General features: G+C 40.1%; 1 protein-coding gene and 1 pseudogene across 4 annotated transcripts in view; one reads left to right on the top strand and one right to left on the bottom strand.

Annotated features, from left to right (window-relative positions):
• Positions 1-2,982: 2,982 nt before the first annotated feature.
• The window catches only part of EXOC6B (exocyst complex component 6B), a 711,360-nt gene continuing 691,652 nt past the window's right edge, over positions 2,983-22,690 (top strand). For all 4 annotated transcript variants that reach the window (XM_068984191.1, XM_068984200.1, XM_068984185.1 and 1 more), the window contains exon 1: positions 2,983-3,166. In XM_068984191.1, the coding sequence (XP_068840292.1) occupies positions 3,054-3,166 (113 nt within the window). In that variant the 5' untranslated portion in view covers positions 2,983-3,053. The remainder of the gene's footprint in view (positions 3,167-22,690) is intronic.
• Positions 15,561-21,479, bottom strand: LOC138090952 (transmembrane protein 225B-like; annotated as a pseudogene).

Here is a 22,690-nt window from a genome sequence, read left to right as displayed (position 1 = left end):
TCCCAGGTGGCTCAGTGGTAATGGATCCACCTTTCAAGCAGGAGATGGAAGAGAATGTGGGCTTCCTTCCTGGGTTGGGAAGATCTCCTGGAGAAGGAAATGGCAATCCACTCCATTATTGCCTGGAAAATCCCATGGACAGAGAAGCCTGGCAGGCTCCAGGCAGTGGAGCTGCAGAAGAGGGGAATAAGACTTAATGACGAAACAAAAATAAATGCTTCTTAAGGCCAACTTGACTTCACACCACAGGATGTTTGGCTCTAGATGAGTGACCACACGATCAGGGTTATCTGTGTCATTAAGACCTTTCTTGTACCAGCTCAGTTCAGTACAGTTGCTCAGTCATGTCCGACTCTTCGCCACCCCATGAATCGCAGCACGCCAGGCCTCCCTGTCCATCACCAACTCCTGGAGTTCACTCAGACTCACGTCCATCGAGTTGGTGATGCCATCCAGCGATCTCATTCTCTGTTGTCCCCTTCTCTTCCTGACCCCAATCCCTCCCAGCATCAGGGTCTTTTCCAGTGAGTCAACTCTTCACATGAGGTGGCCAAAGTACTGGAGCTTCAGCTTTAGCATCATTCCTTCCAAAGAACACCCATTACTGATCTCCTTCAGAATGGACTGGTTGGATCTCCTTGCAGTCCAAGGGACTCTCAAGAGTCTTCTCCAACACCACAATTCAAAAGCATCAATTCTACAGCACTCAGCTTTCTTCACATTCCAACTCTCACATCCATACATGACCACTGGAAAAACCATAGCCTTGACTAGAGGGACCTTTGTTGGCAAAGTAATGTCTCTGCTTTTGAATATGCTATCTAGGTTGGTCATGACTTTCCTGCCAAGGAGTAAGCGTCTTTTAATTTCATGGCTGCAATCACCATCTGCAGTGATTTTGGAGCCCAGAAAAATAAAGTCTGACACTGTTTCCCCTGTTTCCCCATCTATTTCCCATGAAGTGATGGGACCGGATGCCATGATCTTCATTTTCTGAATGTTGAGCTTTAAGCCAACTTTTTCCCTCTCCTCTTTCACCTTCATCAAGAGGCTCTTTAGTTTCTCTTCACTTTCTGCCATAAGGGTGGTGTCATCTGCATATCTGAGGTTATTGATATTTCTCCCAGCAATCTTGATTCCAGCTTGTGCTTCTTCCAGCCCAGCGTTTCTCATGATGTACTCTGCATAGAAGTTAAGTAAGCAGGGTGACAATATACAGCCTTGATGTACTCCTTTTCCTATTTGGAACCAGTCTGTTGTTCCACGTCCAGTTCTAACTGTTGCTTCCTGACCTGCATATAGGTTTCTCAAAAGGCAGGTCAGGTGGTCTGGTATTCCCATCTCTTTCAGACTTTTCCACAGTTTCTTGTGATCCACACAGTCAAAGGCTTTGGCATAGTCAATAAAGCAGAAATAGATGTTTTTTCTGGAACACTCTTGCTTTTTCCATGATCCAGCGGATGTTGGCAATTTGATCTCTGGTTCCTCTGCCTTTTCTAAAACCTACTTGAACATCTGGAAGTTCATGGTTCAGGTATTGCTGAAGTCTGGCTTGGAGAATTTTGAGCATTACTTTACTAGCATGTGAGATGAGTGCAATTGTGAGGTAGTTTGAGCATTCTTTGGCCTTTCCTTTCTTTGGGATTGGAATGAAAACTGACCTATCCAGTCTTGTGGCCACTGCTGAGTTTTCCAAGTTTGCTGGCATATTGAGTGCAGCACTTTCACAGCATCATCTTTCAGGATTTGAAACAGCTCAAGTGGAATTCCATCACCTCCACTAGCTTTGTTCATAGTGATGCTTTCTAAGGCCCACTTGACTTCACATTCTTGTATAGTTCATGTATTTTTGCCACTTCTTCTTCATCTCTTCTGCTTTTGTTAGGTCCTTATGGTTTCTGTCCTTTTTGTGCTCATCCTTTCAAGAAATGTTCCTTTGATATTGCTAATTTTTTTGAAGAGATCTCTAGTCTTTGATCTGTATTTAAAAAGAGATCCAAGATGCTTTTGACGCAGGTGGTTGTTCGCCCAGTTGAGCCATTAGAATAAAGTACAAATTTCTGTTCTTGGTGTTCCTTTTCCAAGATGCTTTTCTAGCACCATCTCTTGTTGCTAATTCTCTATACACCAGTGCAAATGAAGTTCTTTCTGGTTTTCTAGGTGCTTCTCACACCTTCCAATCACACCTTTTGAAATGTTCAGGCATAGTCTGTCAATGAATTCTTCACAGACAAAAGTGCTTGCGGTGTTTGATTCTCAGAACTTGCTTAGAGGTACATTACACCTTATCTGTTAGTTTGGGTATTTTAGTTTTGGGCTTTTCCTCTTTCATAACTTGTAAGATATCTGTTCAGAGAAACCTAGTTAATCCTTCCTTAATATTCATGCCTAAAGAGCCTTTTGGACTTTGAGGCAAGAGTCTTCAACAAGAATTGTCTGACAATCGCCGTTGCATATGGAGTTCCTAATTGTTCTTTCTTACAGTAGAACTTACCCCCCCCCCCAAAAAAAAAAAACCAAGTTTATTTATTTGGCTGCACCAGGTCATGATTGCAGCACATGGGATCTAATTCCTTGACCAGGGAGTGAACCCAGGCACCCTGCCTTGGGATTACGGAATCTTAGCCACTGGATATAGTGGAGCTTTTTTTAAAAAATTTAAATTTATTTATTTTAATTGGAGGCTAATTACTTTACAATATTGTATTGGTTTTGCCATACATCAACATGAATCCTCCACGGTGTACACGTGTTCCCAATCCTGAACCCCCCTCCCACTTCCCTCTATAGTGGAGCTTTTAACAGAAGTTTGTGGCTTCAATGATGTGTGAAATCAGGCTATTTCTTCCAGAGAACTACTAATCCCAGCGGGCATCGCGCGGAACGTCCGCGGACGTGGTGATGCGAGGGGGCGTGCCCAGTCTGAGGGAGGGGTCGTCCTGCGGGTGGCCGGAGGCTTAGGATCCCCGGGAGCCTGGAGTGAGAGAGAGAGATTGAGAGCGAAAGGTGAGCGGAGCTGAGGGAGGGGACGCGCTGCCGGGCTCCCCGAGTCTATGGAGCGGGTTAAGATGGCGGAGGCGGAGAGCCTGGAGACAGCGGCGGAGCACGAACGGATTCTTCGAGAGATCGAGAGCACCGACACGGCCTGCATCGGGCCCACGCTCAGGTACCCTGGGTACCGGGGCCACAGAGGGGTGGGCAAGGGCGGGACCCGGGAGGAGGCTCCCTCGGGACTGTGCGCCTGGCCGGCCTCTTGCAGGGCCAGCGCCGGCCCCTCCCTTCGGAGAACCCGGCGAGCGACCTCCACCCTCGGCAGGGCAGGTCCCCCTCCGTAGCCCCGCAGACCCGACGTGGGGTTCCTTCCCGAACGTCGGCGCCGGCAGCCCCGTTACCCTGTGGGCTCCTACTGCCTCCCTCAGGGCTGGGGCAGCCTTCGTTCTCCCTCCGAGGCTGGCCCGGCTCGGGCAGCCGGAGCGCGCCGGACAGATGGTGGCTCTTAGCAGAGGGTCCCCCTGAGGACATCACCCTTCTGCCCCAGACTCAGGTCCTGCTCTTCAGGCAAAACAGAATTCACCCCACGGTCTGTTGCTCGGAGAGCAAACTCTTGCCTCTTTAAAAATCACAATCACTTCTCAGAAACGAGTTCCTGAAAATCCTAGGCCTGGAAGGAAGGAAGTTTCAACCCGCGCGCCCCTCTCCTGGGAACGAGTGCTTGCCGAGCACTGTCAGGAGGACGACCTCCCCTAAGGTCAGATGCCTGGTGCTCATCGCCGAAAAGACGTTATTTCCCTCCGTTCCCCGTGACACTTACTTTGCCCACACACGCCCATTTCACTGGAGACGTCAAACTAAGCCGCCACCTACCTCAACTTATTTAACAAACTTAGCTACAACTTACTGTGTACAGCGCAAGCCATTTATTAAGAGATTTACAAGTATAACTTATTCAAACCGCAAAACAGCCCTATTAGGTAGGTACTGTTATTACCCTCATTTTACAGATGAAGCCCAAAGAGGTTAAGTGACTTGCCCAAGGTCACAGGGAAAATAAAGTAGGGGAGTCGCGATTCCTGCTCATGCATTCTGGATCCAGAGTATGCATTCTTAACCCCTCTTGTTCTGCTTCAGTTGGGGATCACCATCTATCCGTACTTTCTGCTAATTACTCACCCAAGCGCAAACTACCTTTCTCTTTCCCCTCAGTGTATTAGTGCCCTAGAACCAACACAGCGTCCTTCCTGTGGCACCTTCTGATCTCCATGCAGCCAACAGAGAGAATGATCTTACCCACCTCGTACAGTCTTGGGGCGCTGTTCCTTCCTTCATAAAGATTATTACTCACTGCTTGTTTTTCTCATGGGGAGAAGTTGCCTCATGAAAGTGGTTGAAAGAGGGGCAGGCTGCGGACTTCGCTTCTCATCTCCACCTCCACAGCTTCCTTCTCCAGGGCACGCGGTTCCCCCAGTGCCATCCCTGGACATGGGGCATGACCGTCCTCAGTAGTCTGCTTTTTGTCCCTGACTGCACTATGATCATGACTGTCACACTCCTTTCTTTTCATATTTTCTTGAGCTCTTAAAGGTGAATGACCCTTATTTAATTATCTTTACTTTTATAAAAACTAAGATTACCTAGTGGTATTCTATGTACATGACTATTGGATATTAATATTTAGTTTTTGTAAAACGAAATGTTATTAGACTTACAGAGGATGCTGTTTGAGTATTCTACTGAGAAATTTGGCTGCTGAGCTATATATCTGGCAGCCAAGCAGAGCTCCCACTGGAATAGTTGGGATTACCAGAGTTTTTAGGAAGGATTTTCGTCGGAATACCATTAATATTGTCTTGAGTTGGTTGTTTTCAGTTGCTGTTGTTCTTGGTTTATATGATAAATGACTTAATTTAGTGTTATCAGTTTAGTTTGTTGTGATTTATTATGTTAGCCCCCCACTGAATAATAATGCATATTTGTTCAGCTGAATTTTAGCCTGTAACTTTCCATTATATTGACTGAAGAATATATACATTATGTTTAAAATGTTATCCATTTTCCCTAAAATTTGCTGCATTATCACTGAATTCCGTTGGAAGGTGGTGATTTTTTTTTTGGGCTAGATGAAGTAGAGATCTTTTGCCCTAAGGGGACATGGTAAGAAAAGTTTTGAGAACCACTGCACTATCCCACTAGTTTTATTTTCTGTTGTTGACTCCCTTTTTTCTTTATCAGGGACTTTTCATTTTTGGCGTTGTCCTGTCTTTGATGGCTAACCCTAAATCTTACCTATCAGACCCAAGATGCAATCATGTGAACATCCTATAATACAAGTAATATCCACTGTCTTTGTCTTCAGTCTAGCTTGTTCCTGCCCGTGTTCATAGGAGATGATCTCATCTTTCTTCCGTATCCCATGCAGAGGCAGCAACATGCATGGACTTGGTGTTTCAGATCTCATGCTTTAACCCTGGGTGCATGTTCATAATCATTATCTCTTGGTTTTCCATCACAGTCAGTAAACAGGTATGATAAAGGCAATAGGCTCTTCTTCCTACCGTTACTCTCAACTGTAAATCTCAGCCTCTATCCCTTTTCATAGTCTTTCCTGTTTCTTCTGTCTTTTGAGGCATTTTTAAGGCTCTTGGTTCTTACCTGTCCCTGAGATAGGTGTTCTAACTGCAGAGGAATTAAATAATAATAATTTGTGGTACCAAATTATTCTTCCAATTTTATCCCTTTTTGTTTGAGGAGCCACAATGGCTTGACATTTTCATTATATGACTATCCTTATTTTAATCTTGAAATAATACTTGCAGTATTAGTTGATTACTGTTTATCATAAGGAGTGACTTTCTTTATTTATTGTAATTCTAAAAGTCTCAAGCTTATCCATACATACAGAGGCTGTTGCCTAGAAGATTCTTTTGGGGAAGCAGCCATCTCTTCTCTGTCTTCATCTCAAAAATTATTTTGTTAGCTACAAGTCCTAATTTTGCAGATGAGGAAAGAGGCCCATTAGATATAAGGGCATGTCTTATTTTTAAAATAATATTGATTCTTGCTTTGTAGTGCTAATGCACTACAGAAATTGATCACAAAATATTGTGCTGCTAATACACTGCAAAAATTGATCACAGAATATTGGTCACAAATCACTCATGAACAATAGCTCTGTATTCTCGTTTTTCAAATCACATCATGTCTTCTTTCATATCACTAGTCTTCTTTCATATCACTTATTCAAAATAAGCTGTTTCCTCACTTTGCTCTCTGGGTACTAGCAATTAATATTGTCTTAATTGTTATTTGAGATTTTAAAACAGACTTTCAAATTTAGTAGTGAAATACCTTGCCTTTAAAACAATAGCTTTATTGAGATATTCATATACTGTACGGTTCACCAATTGAAACTGTACAATTCAATGTTTTGTTTTTTATTGAATTCACAGAATTGTGTAACAGTTACCACAATCTAATTTTAGAACATTTTCATCAGCCCTGAAAGAAACCCCATACCCATTAGCAGTCAGTCTTCATTCTGTCCCTTCCCCAGGCAGTCACTACTTTCTGTCTTCATGGGTTTGCCTATTTTGTTCACTTTGTATAAATGGAATCATAGAACATTTTGAGGAACTGCCAAACTGTGTAACAAAATGCATGCACTAATTTTTAGTCCCACTAGCAATGTAAGGGCTCTAGTTTCTCCATATCCTTGTCAGCACTTGTTGCTATCTTTTTTTATTTTAGCCATCCCAGGGGATATGAAATTGTATCTCACTGTCATTTTGATTTGCATTTCTCTAATGGTTAATCTTTTCATGTGCTTAATAGTTATTTGTTTATGTTTTATGTATTATGTTTTTTGGAGCAGTGCCTTCAGTTCCTTTGCTCAGTTTTAAATTGGATTATTTTTATTGTTGAGTTATAAGTGTTCTTTATATATTCTGGATATATCTTCTACCAGGAATAGGATTTGCAAATACTTTTTTCCATTCTTTTTGGTGGTTTTTTTCATTATTCTTGATAGTATCACCTGCTGTACGGAAGTTTTAAATTTTGATATGAGGCCAGCGTATCTAGTTTTTATTTTTTTGCTTGTGCTTTTGGTGTTGTATCTAGGTAACCTTTGCTTAACCCAAGATTATGAAGATTTGCTCCTAAGAGTTGTATAACTTTATTTCTACATCATGGTCTGTGATCCATTTTGAGTTAATTTTTGTCTGTCATATAAGGAAGGGTGTCCAATTTCATTCTTTTGCATGGTGATGTGCAGTTTTTCCAGCATCATTTGTTGAGTGCCATTTTTTCTTATCCAGGTATATTTCTGGTTGACTTATTTTGTCTTTTTATCATGAAATTTATGTTCTTTATTTGTAGCAGCAGTGTAACCTTCAAGACCTTGTCATTGTGTTTATTGCACCTCCCTTGCTGCGTGTTCTCATCTGGGAAGAAGTTTGCTCTATTGTTTTCAGCTCACGATTTTCTCTTTTTAGCTTAGTTGCTGCCTTCCATTTCTAAGGGGCTGGTGTTGTAAGAATGATATTATTGCTATATTTGATCCTAGTAAAGCACTTGACTGTAGGGACCGAATCTTGTCTTACCATATGGAATGGTTTTGTGCTATACTGCTTAGTTTTAAGATTAACAAAGTGTATTAATGATAGAATATTATCTATTTGATCTTTTTTTTAAAATTACTTTACAATATTATATTGGTTTTGCCATACATCAACATGAATCCGCCACAGGTTCCCCATCCTGAACACCCCTTCCTCCTCCGATCTTTATCACTATTAAAACATTAAAAATTACGTCAACATTATAAAAATTTTGGAAGCTATATTAGGAATTACTTGTACTAATGTAACATAGCTGCCGTTGTTTTGGTGCATTTCCTTTTAGATGCTTGCTTTATTTATTCTGTGGTTAAAAAATTGTATTTTTGGTATAGCAACAGTTTTCTCTCTTGCTTATTTGGTGGTGGAGGTGGTTTAGTTGCTAAGTTGTGACCTTCTCTTGTGACCCTAACCCACCAGGTTCCTCTGTCCCTGTCCATGTCTCTTGCATTGCAGACAGATTCTTCACTGCTGAGCCACCAGGGAAGCCCAAACTGTGTATAAAACTGCCTCTTCCAGAAAACAAATATGGGGAATATGTTCAAAAGCTCTTTTGCTGGATGTCATTTGATAATTAAATATGGCAAACTGACCTCCCCACTTACTGCTTCTCTGCCTTTGGCCACATGACTTTGTTTTCCATCCTTTGGCCTCCCATTACCTGCTGCTGCTAAGTTGCTTCAGTCGTGTCCGACTCGGTGCGACCCCATAGACTGCAGCCCACCAGGCTCCTGTCCCTGGGATTCTCTAGGCAAGAACACTGGAGTGGGGTGCCCTTGCCTTCTCGACCATTACCTAAGTTTTACAAAATCCAGATAATCATAATCCTTGGTTGCTGACACTTTCTCGTTATTGGTCCCTGTATGGACCTCTTTAAGCAGTTAATTATTTTTGTAAGCAACTTACCACCTGAATGGGCAATTTTTCTTTCATCTTTAAATGGGGATACCACCTACATTGCAGGAACAGTATTAAAAAAAAGGAGATAAAGCATTCTTCATGGTACCTGCTAGGTAGTAGTAACTCTGATAGTGTGAGTCATATTCTGCCTTTTACCCTTGAGTTTGTAATGAGGACTTAGGTGTTTCATTGTTGTTGTTTAGTTGCTAAGTCGTGTCCAACTCTTTGTGACTCCATAGACTGTAGCCCGCCAGGCTCCTCTGTCTACGGAATTTCTCAGGCAAGAGTAGGTTGCCATTTCCTTCTCCAAGGGATCTTCCCCACCCAGGGACTGAACCTGTGTCTCCTGCTTGTCAGGGGGATTCTTTACCATCAAGCCAGTGTTAATTGCAAAACTTTGTGTTTGGAGTGATTCTTGACTTTTTTTTCCCCTTCTATTCATATATCTGAGGGATAAAATATTCAATAATCAGACCCTGGAAGTGGTTATTTTGAGATTGATTGGAGAATGGAGGAGGAGATAGGAAACAATTTTATAAAAGCAGATTAGGTGACTCCGATATTCTCCCTCCTTGACAATCAATGAGGGGAAAGAAATGATCTCCTATTTCTGATCGTTTATTTTTTTAGTAGTAACTACCCATTCATGGGAGACAGATGGGGAAACAGTGGAAACAGTGTCAGACTTTATTTTTTTGGGCTCCAAAGTCACTGCAGATGGTGATTGCAGCCATGAAATTAAAAGACGCTTACTCCTTGGAAGGAAAGTTATGACCAACCTAGATAGTATATTAAAAAGCAGAGACATTACTTTGCCAACAAAGGTCCATCTAGTCAAGGCTATGGTTTTTCCAGTAGTCATGTATGGATGTGAGAGTTTGACTATAAAGAAAGCTGAGTGCTGAAGAATTGATGCTTTTGAACTGTGGTGTTGGAGAAGACTCTTGAGAGTCCCTTGGGCTGCAAGGAGATCCCACCAGTCCATCCTAAAGGAGATCAGTCCTGGGTGTTCGTTGAAAGGACTGATGCTGAAGCTGAAACTCTAATACTTTGGCCACCTGATGTGAAGAGTTGACTCATTGGAAAAGACCCTGATGCTGGGAGGGATTGGGGGCAGGAGGAGAAGGGGATGACAGAGGATGAGATGGTTGGATGGCATCACTGACACAATGGACATGAGTTTGGGTAAACTCCAGGGGGGTCGCAAAGAGTTGGACATGACTGAGTGACTGAACTGAACTGAACCTTTTGAAAAAACATTTTTTAAATATTTTAATTTATAACTGTAATGTAGTGACTTTTAAAAAGAAGAAACAGACAACAACAAACTTAATCCTACCACCCTGTCACAACTCTTATTTTTATATGTTTCTTTCAAACTTTTTCCATATTAATTTTATTATATTAGAAGAATAATATCATGTTATATGTTGCTTTTTCAGGTAACAGTTTTATACATTGTTATATATCTATTATTTTAGAGGCTTCATTCATGAATTAATTTATTCATTTATTCAACAGATATTTATGAAACAACTTTTGTGTGCCTGGTATTCTTCTGGACTCTGGGTTATAATAGAGAACAAAATAGATATGTCCTTGCCCTTTTGGGCCATGCATTCTACTAGAGCACTTATAGAATAAACAAACACAGAGGCACATAAAATAATAGTGCTGTTTAGTGGTTATGTTACATATGATGGGATATTGTTTCTGACTAGGTGTTTATAAAAAGTTGTTTGAAGGAGCAAGCCATATATCTCTTCCAGACAGCAGGCACAGTATGAAGACCCTCAGGAGAAGCATAGTGGGAGGTGATGGTAGGAAACCAGTGAGGGTCCAGATAGCATCGACTAAGAAAGAGACTGTTTTTATTTCTAAGTGTCACGTCAAGGTACAGAAGAACATTGAGTAGGGAAGTGACATGCACTAACTTAAGTTAAACAGAGAACATTCTGGCTGCTATATGGGGATTGGAGTAAGAGAAGAAACAGGAAAACCAGTCAAGAAAGTGAAAGAAAAGTGAAAGTCGTTCAGTCGTGTCCGACTCTTTGAGACCCCATGTACTGTCCATGGAATTTTCTAGGCCAGACTACTGGATTGGGTAGCCTTTCTGTTCTCCAGGGGATTTTCCCAACCCAGGAATTGAACTCAGATCTCTTGCATTGCAGGTGGATTCTTTACCAGCTGAGCCACGGGAAGCCCGAGAATAATGGAGTGGGTAGCCTATCCCTTCTTTAGGAGATCTTCCCGATGGGAAGAACTGGGAAGTCTTCTGCATTGGAATGGGACCAGGGTCTCCTGAATTGCAGGTGGATTCTTTACCATCTGAGCTCTCAGGGAAGCTTTAACCAGTCAAGGGATATTTGGAATTATAAGAGTTAAGAGATGGTTGTAGCATGCAGTAAGCTATAGGGGAGAAGGTGATGAGAAGTTGTTGGATTTAAAATATTATTTTGAAAACAAAGTCAAACTTTTGGGATTACTTAAGGGGGTTAAAGAAAGAGAGGAACGAAGCATGATTCCAAGGCTCTTGGCCTAAGTAAATGGGTGAATAATGGTGGTGCCATTTGTTGGAATAGAAAATAAAGGGGAAGGAACTTTATTTTTCTTCATAGCACTTCTGCCTGACATATATTTTTGATTGTCTCCTCTGTTGGAATTTGTATCCCAGGAGGGGAGGAATTCTGTTCCTTTTGTTATCTACTGTATCCTGGGAACCTAAGAGAGGGCCTGGCAAACAGTTGGTGCTCAATAAATATTTGTTTAATGAATAGAATAAAATAATTGTACCATGAGCTGTTAATTATCTGGGGGATTAATTAACTGATTTGCGGATTGACTGTCTTTAAAAAAGTATGACTAGGCTTTTGACGGAGAAGTCAATGGCATCCCACTCCAGTATTCTTGCCTGGAAAATCCTATGGACAGAGGAGCCTGGAAGGCTGCAGTCCATGGGGTCGCTAAGAGTCGGATACGACTGAGCGACTTCACTTTCACCTTTCACTTGCATGCATTGGAGAACGAAATGGCAACCCACTCCAGTGTTCTTGCCTGGAGAATCCCAGGGATGGGGGAGCCTGGTGGGCTGCCGTCTTTGGGGTCGCACAGAGTTGGACATGACTGAAGTGACTTAGCAATAGCAGGCTTTTGAGCTGGAGAAGGAAATGGCACCCCACTCCAGTATTCTTGCCTGGAAAATCCCATGGACGGAGGAGCGTAGTAGGCTACAGTCCATGGGGTCGCAAAGAGTCGGAGACGACTGAACGACTTCACTTCACTTCAGGCTTTTGAGAAAAAACAAAACTGCTGAAAATCTTGAAAACCTTGACATATCAGAAGATTTTATTTTTTGGAATTACATATAATTTTAGAGTTTCTTCTCTTCATTGAAAGCATAACCTAAAGTAATTGACCTCTAATGCCTGTCATTCTTCAGTATTTTTGCAGTGTTGTTAAAAATTTTCAAATTTAAGTATAACTCTTGAGTAAAATGTTATTTTCTAAGTTAAAATATTTATAGATTTGGGAAAAAGGGGATAGAAATAAGTTTCAGTTACACTGGAATTGTTCAGTCACTAAGTTGAGTTTGACTCTTTGCGACCCCATGAACTGCAGCATGCCAGGCTTCCCTGTCCTTCACTATCTCCCTGAGTTTGCTTGAACTCATGTTCATTGAGTCCGTGATGCCCTCCAACCACCTTGTCCTCTGTTGCCTCGCTTCTCCTCTTGCTCTCAATTTTTTCGCAGCATCAGGGTCTTTTCCAGTGAGTCAGCTCTTCACATCAGGTGGCCAAAGTATTGGAGCTTCAGCTTCAGCATCAGTTCTTCCAATGAATATTCAGGTTGATTTCCTTTAGGATTGACTGGTTTGATCTCCTTGCAGTCCAAGGGACTCTCAAGAGTCTTCTCCAATACCACAGTTCAGAAGCATCAATTGTTCAGTGCTCAGTCTTCTTTATGGTCCAACTCTCACATCCATACATGACCACTGGAAAAACCATAGCTATAACTATATGGACCTTTATCAGCAAAGTGATGTCTCTGCTTTTTAATACATTGTCTGGGTTTGTTGTAACTTTTCCTCCAGGAGCAAGTGTCTTTTAATTTTGTGGCTGCAGTTACCATATGTGTGATTTTGGAGCCCAAGAAAACGAAATCTGACACTGTTTCCACATTTTCTCCATTTATTTGCCATGAAGTGATGGGACCGGATGCCATGATCTTCAGTTTTTGAATGTTGAGTTTCAAGCCAGCTTTTTCACTCTTTCCTCTTTGACCTTCATCAGAGGCCCTTTAATTTGTCTTTGCTTTGGGATTGGAATGAAAACTGACCTTTTCCAGTCCTGTGGCCACTGCTGAGTTTTCCACATTTGCTGGCATGTTGAGTACAGCATTTTCACAGCATCATCTTTTAGGATTTGAAATAGCTCAGCTGGAATTCCATCACTTCCACTAGCTTTGTTCATAGTGATGCTTCCTTAGGCCCACTTGACTTCACACTCCAGGATGTCTGGCTCTAGGTGAGTGCACCACTGTGGTTATCTGGGTCATTAAAAGCTTTCTGTACAGTATGAAGTAGGATAATGAATTTTTTTGTAGTTTGATAATGTTAGGTTTTATTTTAGTAACTGCATTGAATTGTCAGGCAAATGGGAAAAATGAACAAAGCCGTGTAGCTGGTAAGACAGTGTTGGTTTGGTTCTATCAGCAGTGGGTTCCAACTTTGATTTTATTTGAGCTAAACACAAATTTTCATTGCAGCTTTTCCAGTGGAAGGTTATTCTAGTGTGTTATCTGATCAATTAGATTCAAGCCATGGAAAAATTAGTAGTCACATACGGAAATTAAATGGGAGAGTAACATTTGTCAATCATTCCTATATTGAATTTGAAGAGTTTATTAGGAATCATCAGATCAAATATGTGATGCTGGTAAAACTCATGTGGAAGTTTTACCTAGTATAATTCTGAAAATAAAAAAATGAATAGGTAAATTATTTCTCTGGGTTAGAAATATTTAAAAAGTGCAAAGAAAAAGATATGAACCATAAATCTAGTATGTTTCCTATTCCCTCTCTTTGTTTTATTAGTTTGTTGTTTATTCTTCCATTGTATTTTATTACAAATAGAGGCATATATGATTTTATTTTCTCCCCTTTTATATAATAAATAATATACTGTATATACAGTTATGTAGTTTAGTGTCTTGTAGTTTTTGTATTTTTTAATCAATATATATATATCTCCAATATATTTTGGAGATCTGTCCATATCAGTATGTAGAGATTTTCCTTATTCTTTTTTACAGCTACATAATGTGACAATATTATGGTTTATTCATCCAGTCCCCTATTTCTGTATATTTGGGTATTTCCAGTCTTCTGTTGGACAAAATGATACAACTGTGAATAACCTTGAATATCTGTCATTTCTTATTGTACACGTTGTACTGTATCTGTAGGATCTATTTTCAGAAGTGGGATTGCTAGGTAAAATGATGAATGTATGTCAACATTTTAATAAATTCTTTACTTTAAAATGTTATGTTATATATTAAAATGTTTACATAATTTCCAACATCTGCATAATTTGTCTATGAATTAGTTGCAAAAAATTATTGAGGACAGTTATTAGTATGGACATTTATTTAGAAGGACAGTTATTTTGGAAGCAGTTTAGCATTTTAGATGACATTTATGATTTTGCTTTAGTTTGAAATATGATATGTGTAGTTTAAAATACGAATATAGTTTGGAATATGAATATTTTTATGTCATTGAGGGAAATAATATTTTTATTCTTTCCATCATTGGGTTTGATAGCTTTTAGCATTTACTAATGATGTAATAATTGATTTAATCACACACAGGGTTTCAGCTTTCTGGTGAAAATAGCCTGAAGAAATTAAATTGGTGAATAGCTTCCCTATGAAACGTATGAATCTAGGTTGAGATGCTGAGCATCTATGATATTTAATATTTGCTTGGAGGAAATACCAAAAATAATAAGGGGGGATGAGTTAGTAAAAAGTGAGTTAAAAACAGAGCTGGTCTTAAACACTTGTGACCTGTTGTGACTAATAACTTATGTTTTAGAGATAACCTGCTAAGGCTATGAGAAAAAAGAGTAAAGCTCTTTTTTCTTTTTTTTTTGGTAGTGTTGTAGTGTCTGCTGGAGTATGTAATAGAAAACAAAGAAGACAGTTTGCTGACTAACTGATGTTGCATGAACTTTGTTCGAATATTTGAAATAAGTAGAGGTCAGCTAAGAACTAGAAAATGATAATGACATATTTTAATATTTTGGCTATTTTAAAAAGGAATTTATGATGTAAATTTGTAAGTTATATTTATGTTGTATTTTACATTTACAGCTATCCTAAGGATGCTAAATGTTTTCTTTCAAATTGCAGGTAGCTTAGCATTAATATTTCCTTTACGTTTGACTAATTTTTTTGAAGCGTGATTAATTTTGTTTTAACTTTGTTTTGTGGTTATTCTCAATCTCCTTCCCCTCTTATTCTGGTTGACAGTTGACTGTTCTCCCCTTCCCTCTCTTTTTCTCTGATTTTCCCCCTGCCTTGTTGTAGAGAGGAATTAGATGGTTTTCAAAAATATATATGGTTTACAAAAATACACATAGTAGATACAGTCAATGGTGGTGAGCAAATTAGGGCAAGGGAAAGCAAAGGTAGGAAAGAATATGAAGTCAAGAGAGAGCTGTGAAAGGATTAGGTTTGTTAAAGTAGCCATCGGTTTGGCTCTAGGGTTTCCAGCAGCTAGTGCAAAAATGAGATATGCTTCGTTGTTTGAGTTAGGGTGTAAAATTAAAAAGTAGTTCCTTTTTTTTTTTTTTAAAAGAATTCAAAAAACGTTTAACAAATATCAAACACACGCAGGATAGAATCACTGTGAGTGGGGGAAGGGAGAGGTTGACTTGACACTCAAGAGCCTCATCAGAAGCGGCAGAGACTGGTGGAGGCTGAAGAGCCAGACACACTGACCCGTGTGCACTTGATGAAGGGCAAGGCACAGACTGTCTGGGTCTAGATAATAGTTTCTTCCTTCAGCAGCATCTCCTTCTGTGTGGAGCTCAGTTATCCTCCCAGACTATCCAGGTTTTCCAGGTATGAGATCTTTTGGGTGTCCTCAGTACTCTGGGAAATGGGCAACAGATGGCATCTAGGGCAGGCTGTTTCTTGGATGAGGCAGATGGCACCAGCCACCATGAACAGAAGGATGCTGAAGCCCAGGACGTAGTAAGGCCACTGTATGGAGAACTGAGGGGGGCTGGGCTTCATCCGCAGACTCTGAATCTCCAGGATGTGCAGCAACAAGGCCAGGAAGGCACAAGGGCCTGTGAGGAAACTGATGAAGGCTGACACAGAATTGTGCTTCTGGGTCCTCGGAAAGAGCTGAGATGCAAAGGACACCATGATGAAAGTGGTGAGGAAAGACAAGACAATGGCGGACAGCAGGGAGACTTGGCCGAGGATGATGTAAATGGATAAGGGTTGAGGCTTGCAGCACTTGATATGGAAGCAGTTCTCAAACAGGCCACTGAAGAACACTTCCTGGGACTCCTCGTCCACCAGCTGCACCTAGAAGGGGAAGATGGAAACCAACCGAAAGTAGTTACTTTGGAGAAGCACAGCTATTCTTGGTTCTGAGTAAGACCAGAGAGCTGTTTATACCATGTGTCCTCACAAAGAAGACCCTGTGTAATGTAGCTTTAATATCCGTACAGTAAACCAGCAATATGTGACAGGCTGCTTCTTACATTGTCGTCTAGTGAAAACATATGGCATAACCAAAGCGCAAGCAGGGAGTCAAGGGAATGCAGGTGTCTGCCTGTCTTGCCTGAATCAAGGCATAGATTTGATAATACCTACAGTGAAAGTTCTGCACTTACCTCCTTTTTTTTTGGTTATTGATCACTTGAGAATCTTTGAATGCTATACACCCTTTCCTTAGTAAAATGCTTGTGACCAGTCTTCATAACTTCTAATCTAGAAGAGTGTATGCATTGCATGTACGTTAGTTAATTCTCCCTAAGTACTGCTTTTAGTAGTCAAGGTTTTTGACAATGACAATTATCAGTGAGTTCAAGATTATACATATATATACTTGCCTTTCTTTCTGAATGTATCACTTGCCTGTGTTCTTAGTTAAGTAAGACCCACAGGTGCTTTAAAAGTAAACCATCTGTGGGTTGGAATATTTTTATGAAAGTTGAAGAACCTGAATAAGCCACTTTATTCCTTCAAAAGAAATACAGTGAGAGAGAGTACTTAAGGATAGGGCCAAAGGTCTTTGGAAGTTATTTGGGTTGTGTTCTAGAATGACATAAATGCTGGTAAAGCCATAATAATTTTATTCCTAATAGTCTTAAATTTGGCATTAAAAAAGACGAACCCCCCTTGGCCATTTAAAAAATTGCCAGCAAATAAAGTAATCGTAGATATTTTGTCTTAAGTTGTGTAATTTAGAATATACTCTCAGGAAAAGGTATGCGCTATTAATTAATGGAGGTTATTTACCTACAATGTCTGGAACCTAACTTATTGTCAGTTCAGTTCAGTTGCTCAGTTGTGTCCGACTCTTTGAGACCCCATGGACTGTAGCAAGCCAGGCCTCCCTGTCCATCACCAACTCCTTGAGCTTACTCAAACTCATGTCCATAGAGTTGGTGATGTGATCCAACTATCTCATCCTCTGTTGTCCCCTCTCCTCCTGCCTTCAACCTTTCCCAGCATCAGGGTCTTTTCCAGTGAGTCATTTCTTCGCATCAGGTGGCCAAAGTATTGGGAGTTTCAGTTTCAGCATCAGTCATTCCAATGAATATTCAGGACTAATTTCCTTTAGGATGGACTGGTTTGATCTCCTTGCAGCCCAAGGGACTCTCAAGAGTCTTCTCCAACATCACAGTTCAAGAGCATCAATTCTTCAGCACTCAGCTTTCTTTATAGTCTGGCTCTCACATCCATACATGACTACTGGAAAAACCATAGCTTTGACTAGATGGACCTTTGTTGGCAAAGTAATGTCTCTGCTTTTTACTATGCTGTCTAGGTTGGTCATAACTTTTCTTCCAAGGAGCAAGCGTCTTTTAATTTCATGGCTGCAATCACCATCTGCAGTGATTTTGGAGCCCCCCCAAAATAAGTCTGTCACTGTTTCCTTTGTTCCCCATCTGTTTGCCATGAAGTGATGGGACCAGATGCCATGATCTTAGTTTTCTGAATGTTGAGTTTTAAGCCAACTTTTTCACTCTCCTGTTTCACTTTCATCAAGAGGCTCTTTAGTTCTTCTTTGCTTTCTGCCATAAGGGTGGTGCCATCTGCATATCTGAGGTTATTGATATTTCTCCTGGCAATCTTGATTCCAGCTTGTGCTTCATCCAGCCCAGCATTTCACATAATGTGCTCTGTGTATAAGTTAAATAAGCAAGGTGACAATATACAGCCTTGATGTACTCCTTTCCTGATTTGGAACCAGTCTGTTTTTCCATGTCCAGTTTTAACTGTTGCTTCCTGACCTGCGTACAGATTTCTTAGGAGGCAGGTCAGGTGGTCTGGTATTCCCATCTCTTGAAGAATTTTCCACAGTTTGTTGTGATCCACACAGTCAAAGGCTTTGGTGTAGAAGTAGATGTTTTTCAGGATCTCTCTTGCTTTTCTGATGATCCAGCAGGTGTTGTCAATTTGATCTCTGGTTCCTCTGCCTTTTCTAAATCCAGCTTGAACATCTGGAAGTTCACGGTTCATGTACTGTTGAACCTATTCTAGATTTATAATTAAAAAACTGAGATGTATAAGTCTCAAGAGCACAGTGATTGATAAAATAAATTTAACCATGTAATATGTATTTGTGTAACTGTGACTTAGAACTTTGAAAAACATGCATTGCCCAATTAAACATCTAAGTAAGCAAGAACTCTCACAGTACAACCAGCTAGATTACCTTGATGTGATTTGTGATGATACATATGGACTAGGACTCTGTTAATACATGCCTCCCATTCATTTTTTTTTCTTTTTTTAAAGTTTTTTTTTTTTTTTGGATAGGCACCATTTCTAAAGTCTTTATTGAATTTGTTATAATATTGCTTTCGTTGTTTATGTTCTGGTTTTTTGGTTGTGAGGCATGTGGGATCTTAGCTTCCCCATAAGGGAATGAACCTGCACCCCTGGAATTGGAAAGTGAAATCTTAACCAGTGGACTTTTATGGAAGTCCTCCATTCAGAGAGTTGATGATCATTTCATTGACATGTATCTTGCACTATAATGAATTTACCTTCAGTTATACGGTAATTTGATAATCAGACTAGATAAAAGCAAAAGCAGAAACAATGACCATAATAACAGACTTTTAAAAAGAGTAGTTCTATAATTTTTTGAGTATTTAGATGTTTCCAGTGTTTAGGATATCTGAGGTTATTGATGTTTCTCCCAGCAATCTTGATTCCAGCTTGTGCTTCTTCCAGCCCAGTGTTTCTCATGATGTACTCTGCATAGAAGTTAAATAAGCAGGGTGACAATATACAGCCTTGACGTACTCCTTTTCCTATTTGGAACCAGTCTGTTGTTCAATGTCCAGTTCTAACTGTTGCTTCCTGACCTGCATATAGGTTTCTCAAGAGGCAGGTGAGGTGGTCAGGTATTCCCATCTCTTTCAGAATTTTCCACAGTTTCTTGTGATCCACACAGTCAAAGGCTTTGGCATAGTCAATAAAGCAGAAATAGATGTTTTTCTGGAACACTCTCGCTTTTTCCATGATCCAGTGGATGTTGGCAATTTGATCTCTGGTTCCTCTGCCTTTTCTAAAACCAGCTTGAACATCTGGGAGTTCATGGTTCACGTATTGCTGAAGCCTGGCTGGAAGAAGCACAAGCTGGAATCAAGATTGCTGGGAGAAATATCAGTAACCTCAGATATGCAGATGACACCACCCTTATGGCAGAAAGTGAAGAGGAGCTAAAAAGCCTCCTGATGAAAGTGAAAGAGGAGAGTGAAAAAGTTGGCTTAAAGCTCAACATTCAGAAAACAAAGATCATGGCATCTGGTCCCATCACTTCATGGGAAATAGATGGGGAAACAGTAGAAACAGTGTCAGACTTTATTTTTTGGGGCTCTAAAATCACTGCAGATGGTGACTGCAGCCATGAAATTAAAAGATGCTTACTCCTTGGAAGAAAAGTTATGACCAACCTAGATAGTATATTCAAAAGCAGAGACGTTACTTTGCCAACAAAGGTCTGTCTAGTCAAGGCTATGGTTTTTCCTTTGGTCATGTATGGATGTGAGAGCTGGACTGTGGAGAAAGCTGAGCACTGAAGAATTGATGCTTTTGAACTGTGGTGTCGGAGAAGACTCTTGAGAGTCCCTTGGACTGCAAGGAGATCCTTGGACTGCAAGGAGATCCAACCAATCTATTCTGAAGGAGGTCAGCCCTGGGATTTCTTTGGAAGGAACGATGCTAAAGCTGAAACTCCAGTATTTTGGCCACCTCATGAGAAGAATTGACTCATTGGAAAAGACGCTGATGCTGGGAGGGATTGGGGGCAGGGGGAGAAGGGGACGACTGAAGATGAGATGGCTGGATGGCATCACTGACTTGATGAATGTGAGTCTGAGTGAACTCTGGGAGTTGGTGATGAACAGGGAGGCCTGGTGTGCTGCGATTCATGGGGTCGCAAAGAAGTGGACACGACTGAGCGACTGAAAAGACTGACTGAGTGTTTAGGAAGCTGGATAAATATTCTTTTGTGATAGGCCATTTACAAAAAGTGATAATTTGGATTAAAGTGAGGCTCTTTTGCTATAATTATTTTTGAATAAAAAGCTGTGGAGCAACACAGACTTTCAGTTTTGATTGTGTTTTTATGCACTTGGAACATGACAGACTGGGATGAAGCTGCATCTTTTGGCACTGTAATTTTGTTTAGTGAAGCACTGACATCTTATTTCTTGTCCAAGACTTTGCTTTTATTGTTCTCAATATCTGTATGTTTGAAAAGTGCTTTTTAATGTTTTTCTCCTTTGCAAATTTTGGCTTTGTTTCTTTCATTATATTTGTGCTTGCTTTTTGTATCTCTCTTCTGCTTCCTGTGAAACATCAAAGCAAGCAAGAATCATCACAATGCAACTAACTTTCACTTTCTGGGGAAGGTCTGGTGCCAGCAAACAATAAAATTCTAAGGGTACTGATATGAAATATGATCTTACCGAGACATATGAATGAATAAGGGCTTCCCTGGTGGCTCAGCAGTAAAGAATCTGCCTACAATGCAGGAGATGCTGGTTCGATTCGTGGGTCGGGAAGATCCCCTGGCGGAGGGCATGGCAACTACTCTAGCATTCTTGCCTGGAGAATCCCATGGTCTGAGGAACCTAGTGGGCTACAGTCCATAGGGCCACAAAGTTTGACACGACTGAAGCAACTGAGCATGCACACAGGGAAGAACAAAAACAGCAGACATTGAACTTGACTGAATCCATGTTATGAAACGTTTTTGGTATGGAGTTTGATGTTGAGAAAGACATGTTTGTATAATACGTTAAAAAAAAGAAATAAAGGAGCTCGCCAAACATTTTGTTTTTGATGAGGTAAAAGAATTACTTGACATTTATAAGGGAGAAGTGTACAACAAAGATCTTTTGGCATTGGAGTAGCAAAAGAAAGAGGAAAATGGAATGAGAAGAGCTCTGGAAATCTAAAGTAAAATAGGCTATTGGAAGCATTTTAAATGGTAAATGTGGATCTGACTCTATACATTTATTATTTGCATTTTTAAAAAAGGTAACTTTTTGTCTTGAGATAATTGGGGATTCAGTTCTAAGAAATTATACAGAGATCCCCTGTACCTTCTACACACTTTCCTCCACTAGTAGCATCTTGAAAAACTGTAGCACAATATATCAGGAGCAAGATACTGGCATTTTTACAGAACATTTCCACCATGTTCCACATGTTCCACCAGAACATTTAAGAACATTTCCACCATCACAAGCATCCCTATTTTCCTTTTGTCCCTATATGCTCTTTAATCCCTGACAGCCAGTAAACTCTTCTCTATTTCTATAATTTTGTCATCTCAAGAATGTTATATAAATGGAACCTTACAGAATGTAACATTTTGAAATTGGCTTTACTCACTCAGTATAATTTCCTGGAGATTGTATCCTAATTGATGTGTTATATCAGGTTTGTCCCTTTTTGTTGCAGAGCAGTATTCCATGGTATAGCTGTACCACAGTTGTTTAATCATTTACCCATTAAAGGACATCTGGCTTGTTTACAGTTTTGGTTATGAAAATGAAACTGCTATAAATACATCTGTAAAGGTTTTGCGTTTTGGTTGAACACACATTTTCACTTCTTTGGGGTATATAACTGGTAGTGGAATTGCTGGTCATACAGTAACTCTATGTTTAACCTTTTGAAGAACTTCTAAACTTGTTTTCTAAAGTGGTGGTACCATTTTACATCCCCACCAGCAATGAAGGTGGGTTCCATTTTTCCAGATCCTTGCTAGCATTTGGTATCACTATTTTTTGTTTTAGCCGTTCTGATATGAGTGTAGTAATATTGCATTGTGGTTTTAATTTGCATTTTTCTAACTGCTAATGATGCTGAATATCTTGTCATGTGCATATTTGCCATATGTGTATATACGCCATATGTATATATACTTTGTTGAGTTGCCTTTTCATGTGTTTTGCCCAGTTTCTAATTAGATTTTTTAAATTGTTGAGTTTTGAAAACTATATATCCTAGATACTAGTCCTTTATTGTATGTGTAATTTATAGACATTTTCTACCACTCTGTGACTTGTCTTTTCACCCTCTTAACAGAGTCTGTTGCAGATCAGAAGTTTTTTATTTTGATGAAGTTCAAGTTACCATTTCTTTCTCATATAGAACATATTTTTGGTGTCAATTCTGAGAGCTATTTGCCTAGCCCTAGATCTTGAGGATTTTCCCGTGTTATTTTTTAATCCTAAAAGTTTATAGTTTTACTCAAATGTAAAGCCTGGGATTCATTTTGAGTTAATTTTTGTAATTCTGTAGTTTTTGTATAAGGAGTGAGACTTCAAAATTTCTTTCTCTCTCTCCTCCTCTCCTCTCCCCCCAACCCACCATGGATATCCTGTTGTTCTACCTCCTTTTAT

The sequence above is a fragment of the Capricornis sumatraensis genome, chromosome 1, assembly GCF_032405125.1.
Source record: "Capricornis sumatraensis isolate serow.1 chromosome 1, serow.2, whole genome shotgun sequence".
NCBI lineage: Eukaryota > Metazoa > Chordata > Mammalia > Artiodactyla > Bovidae > Capricornis > Capricornis sumatraensis.
Note: the sequence above shows the minus strand (reverse complement) of the source record. Positions and strands in the feature narration are given on the sequence as shown.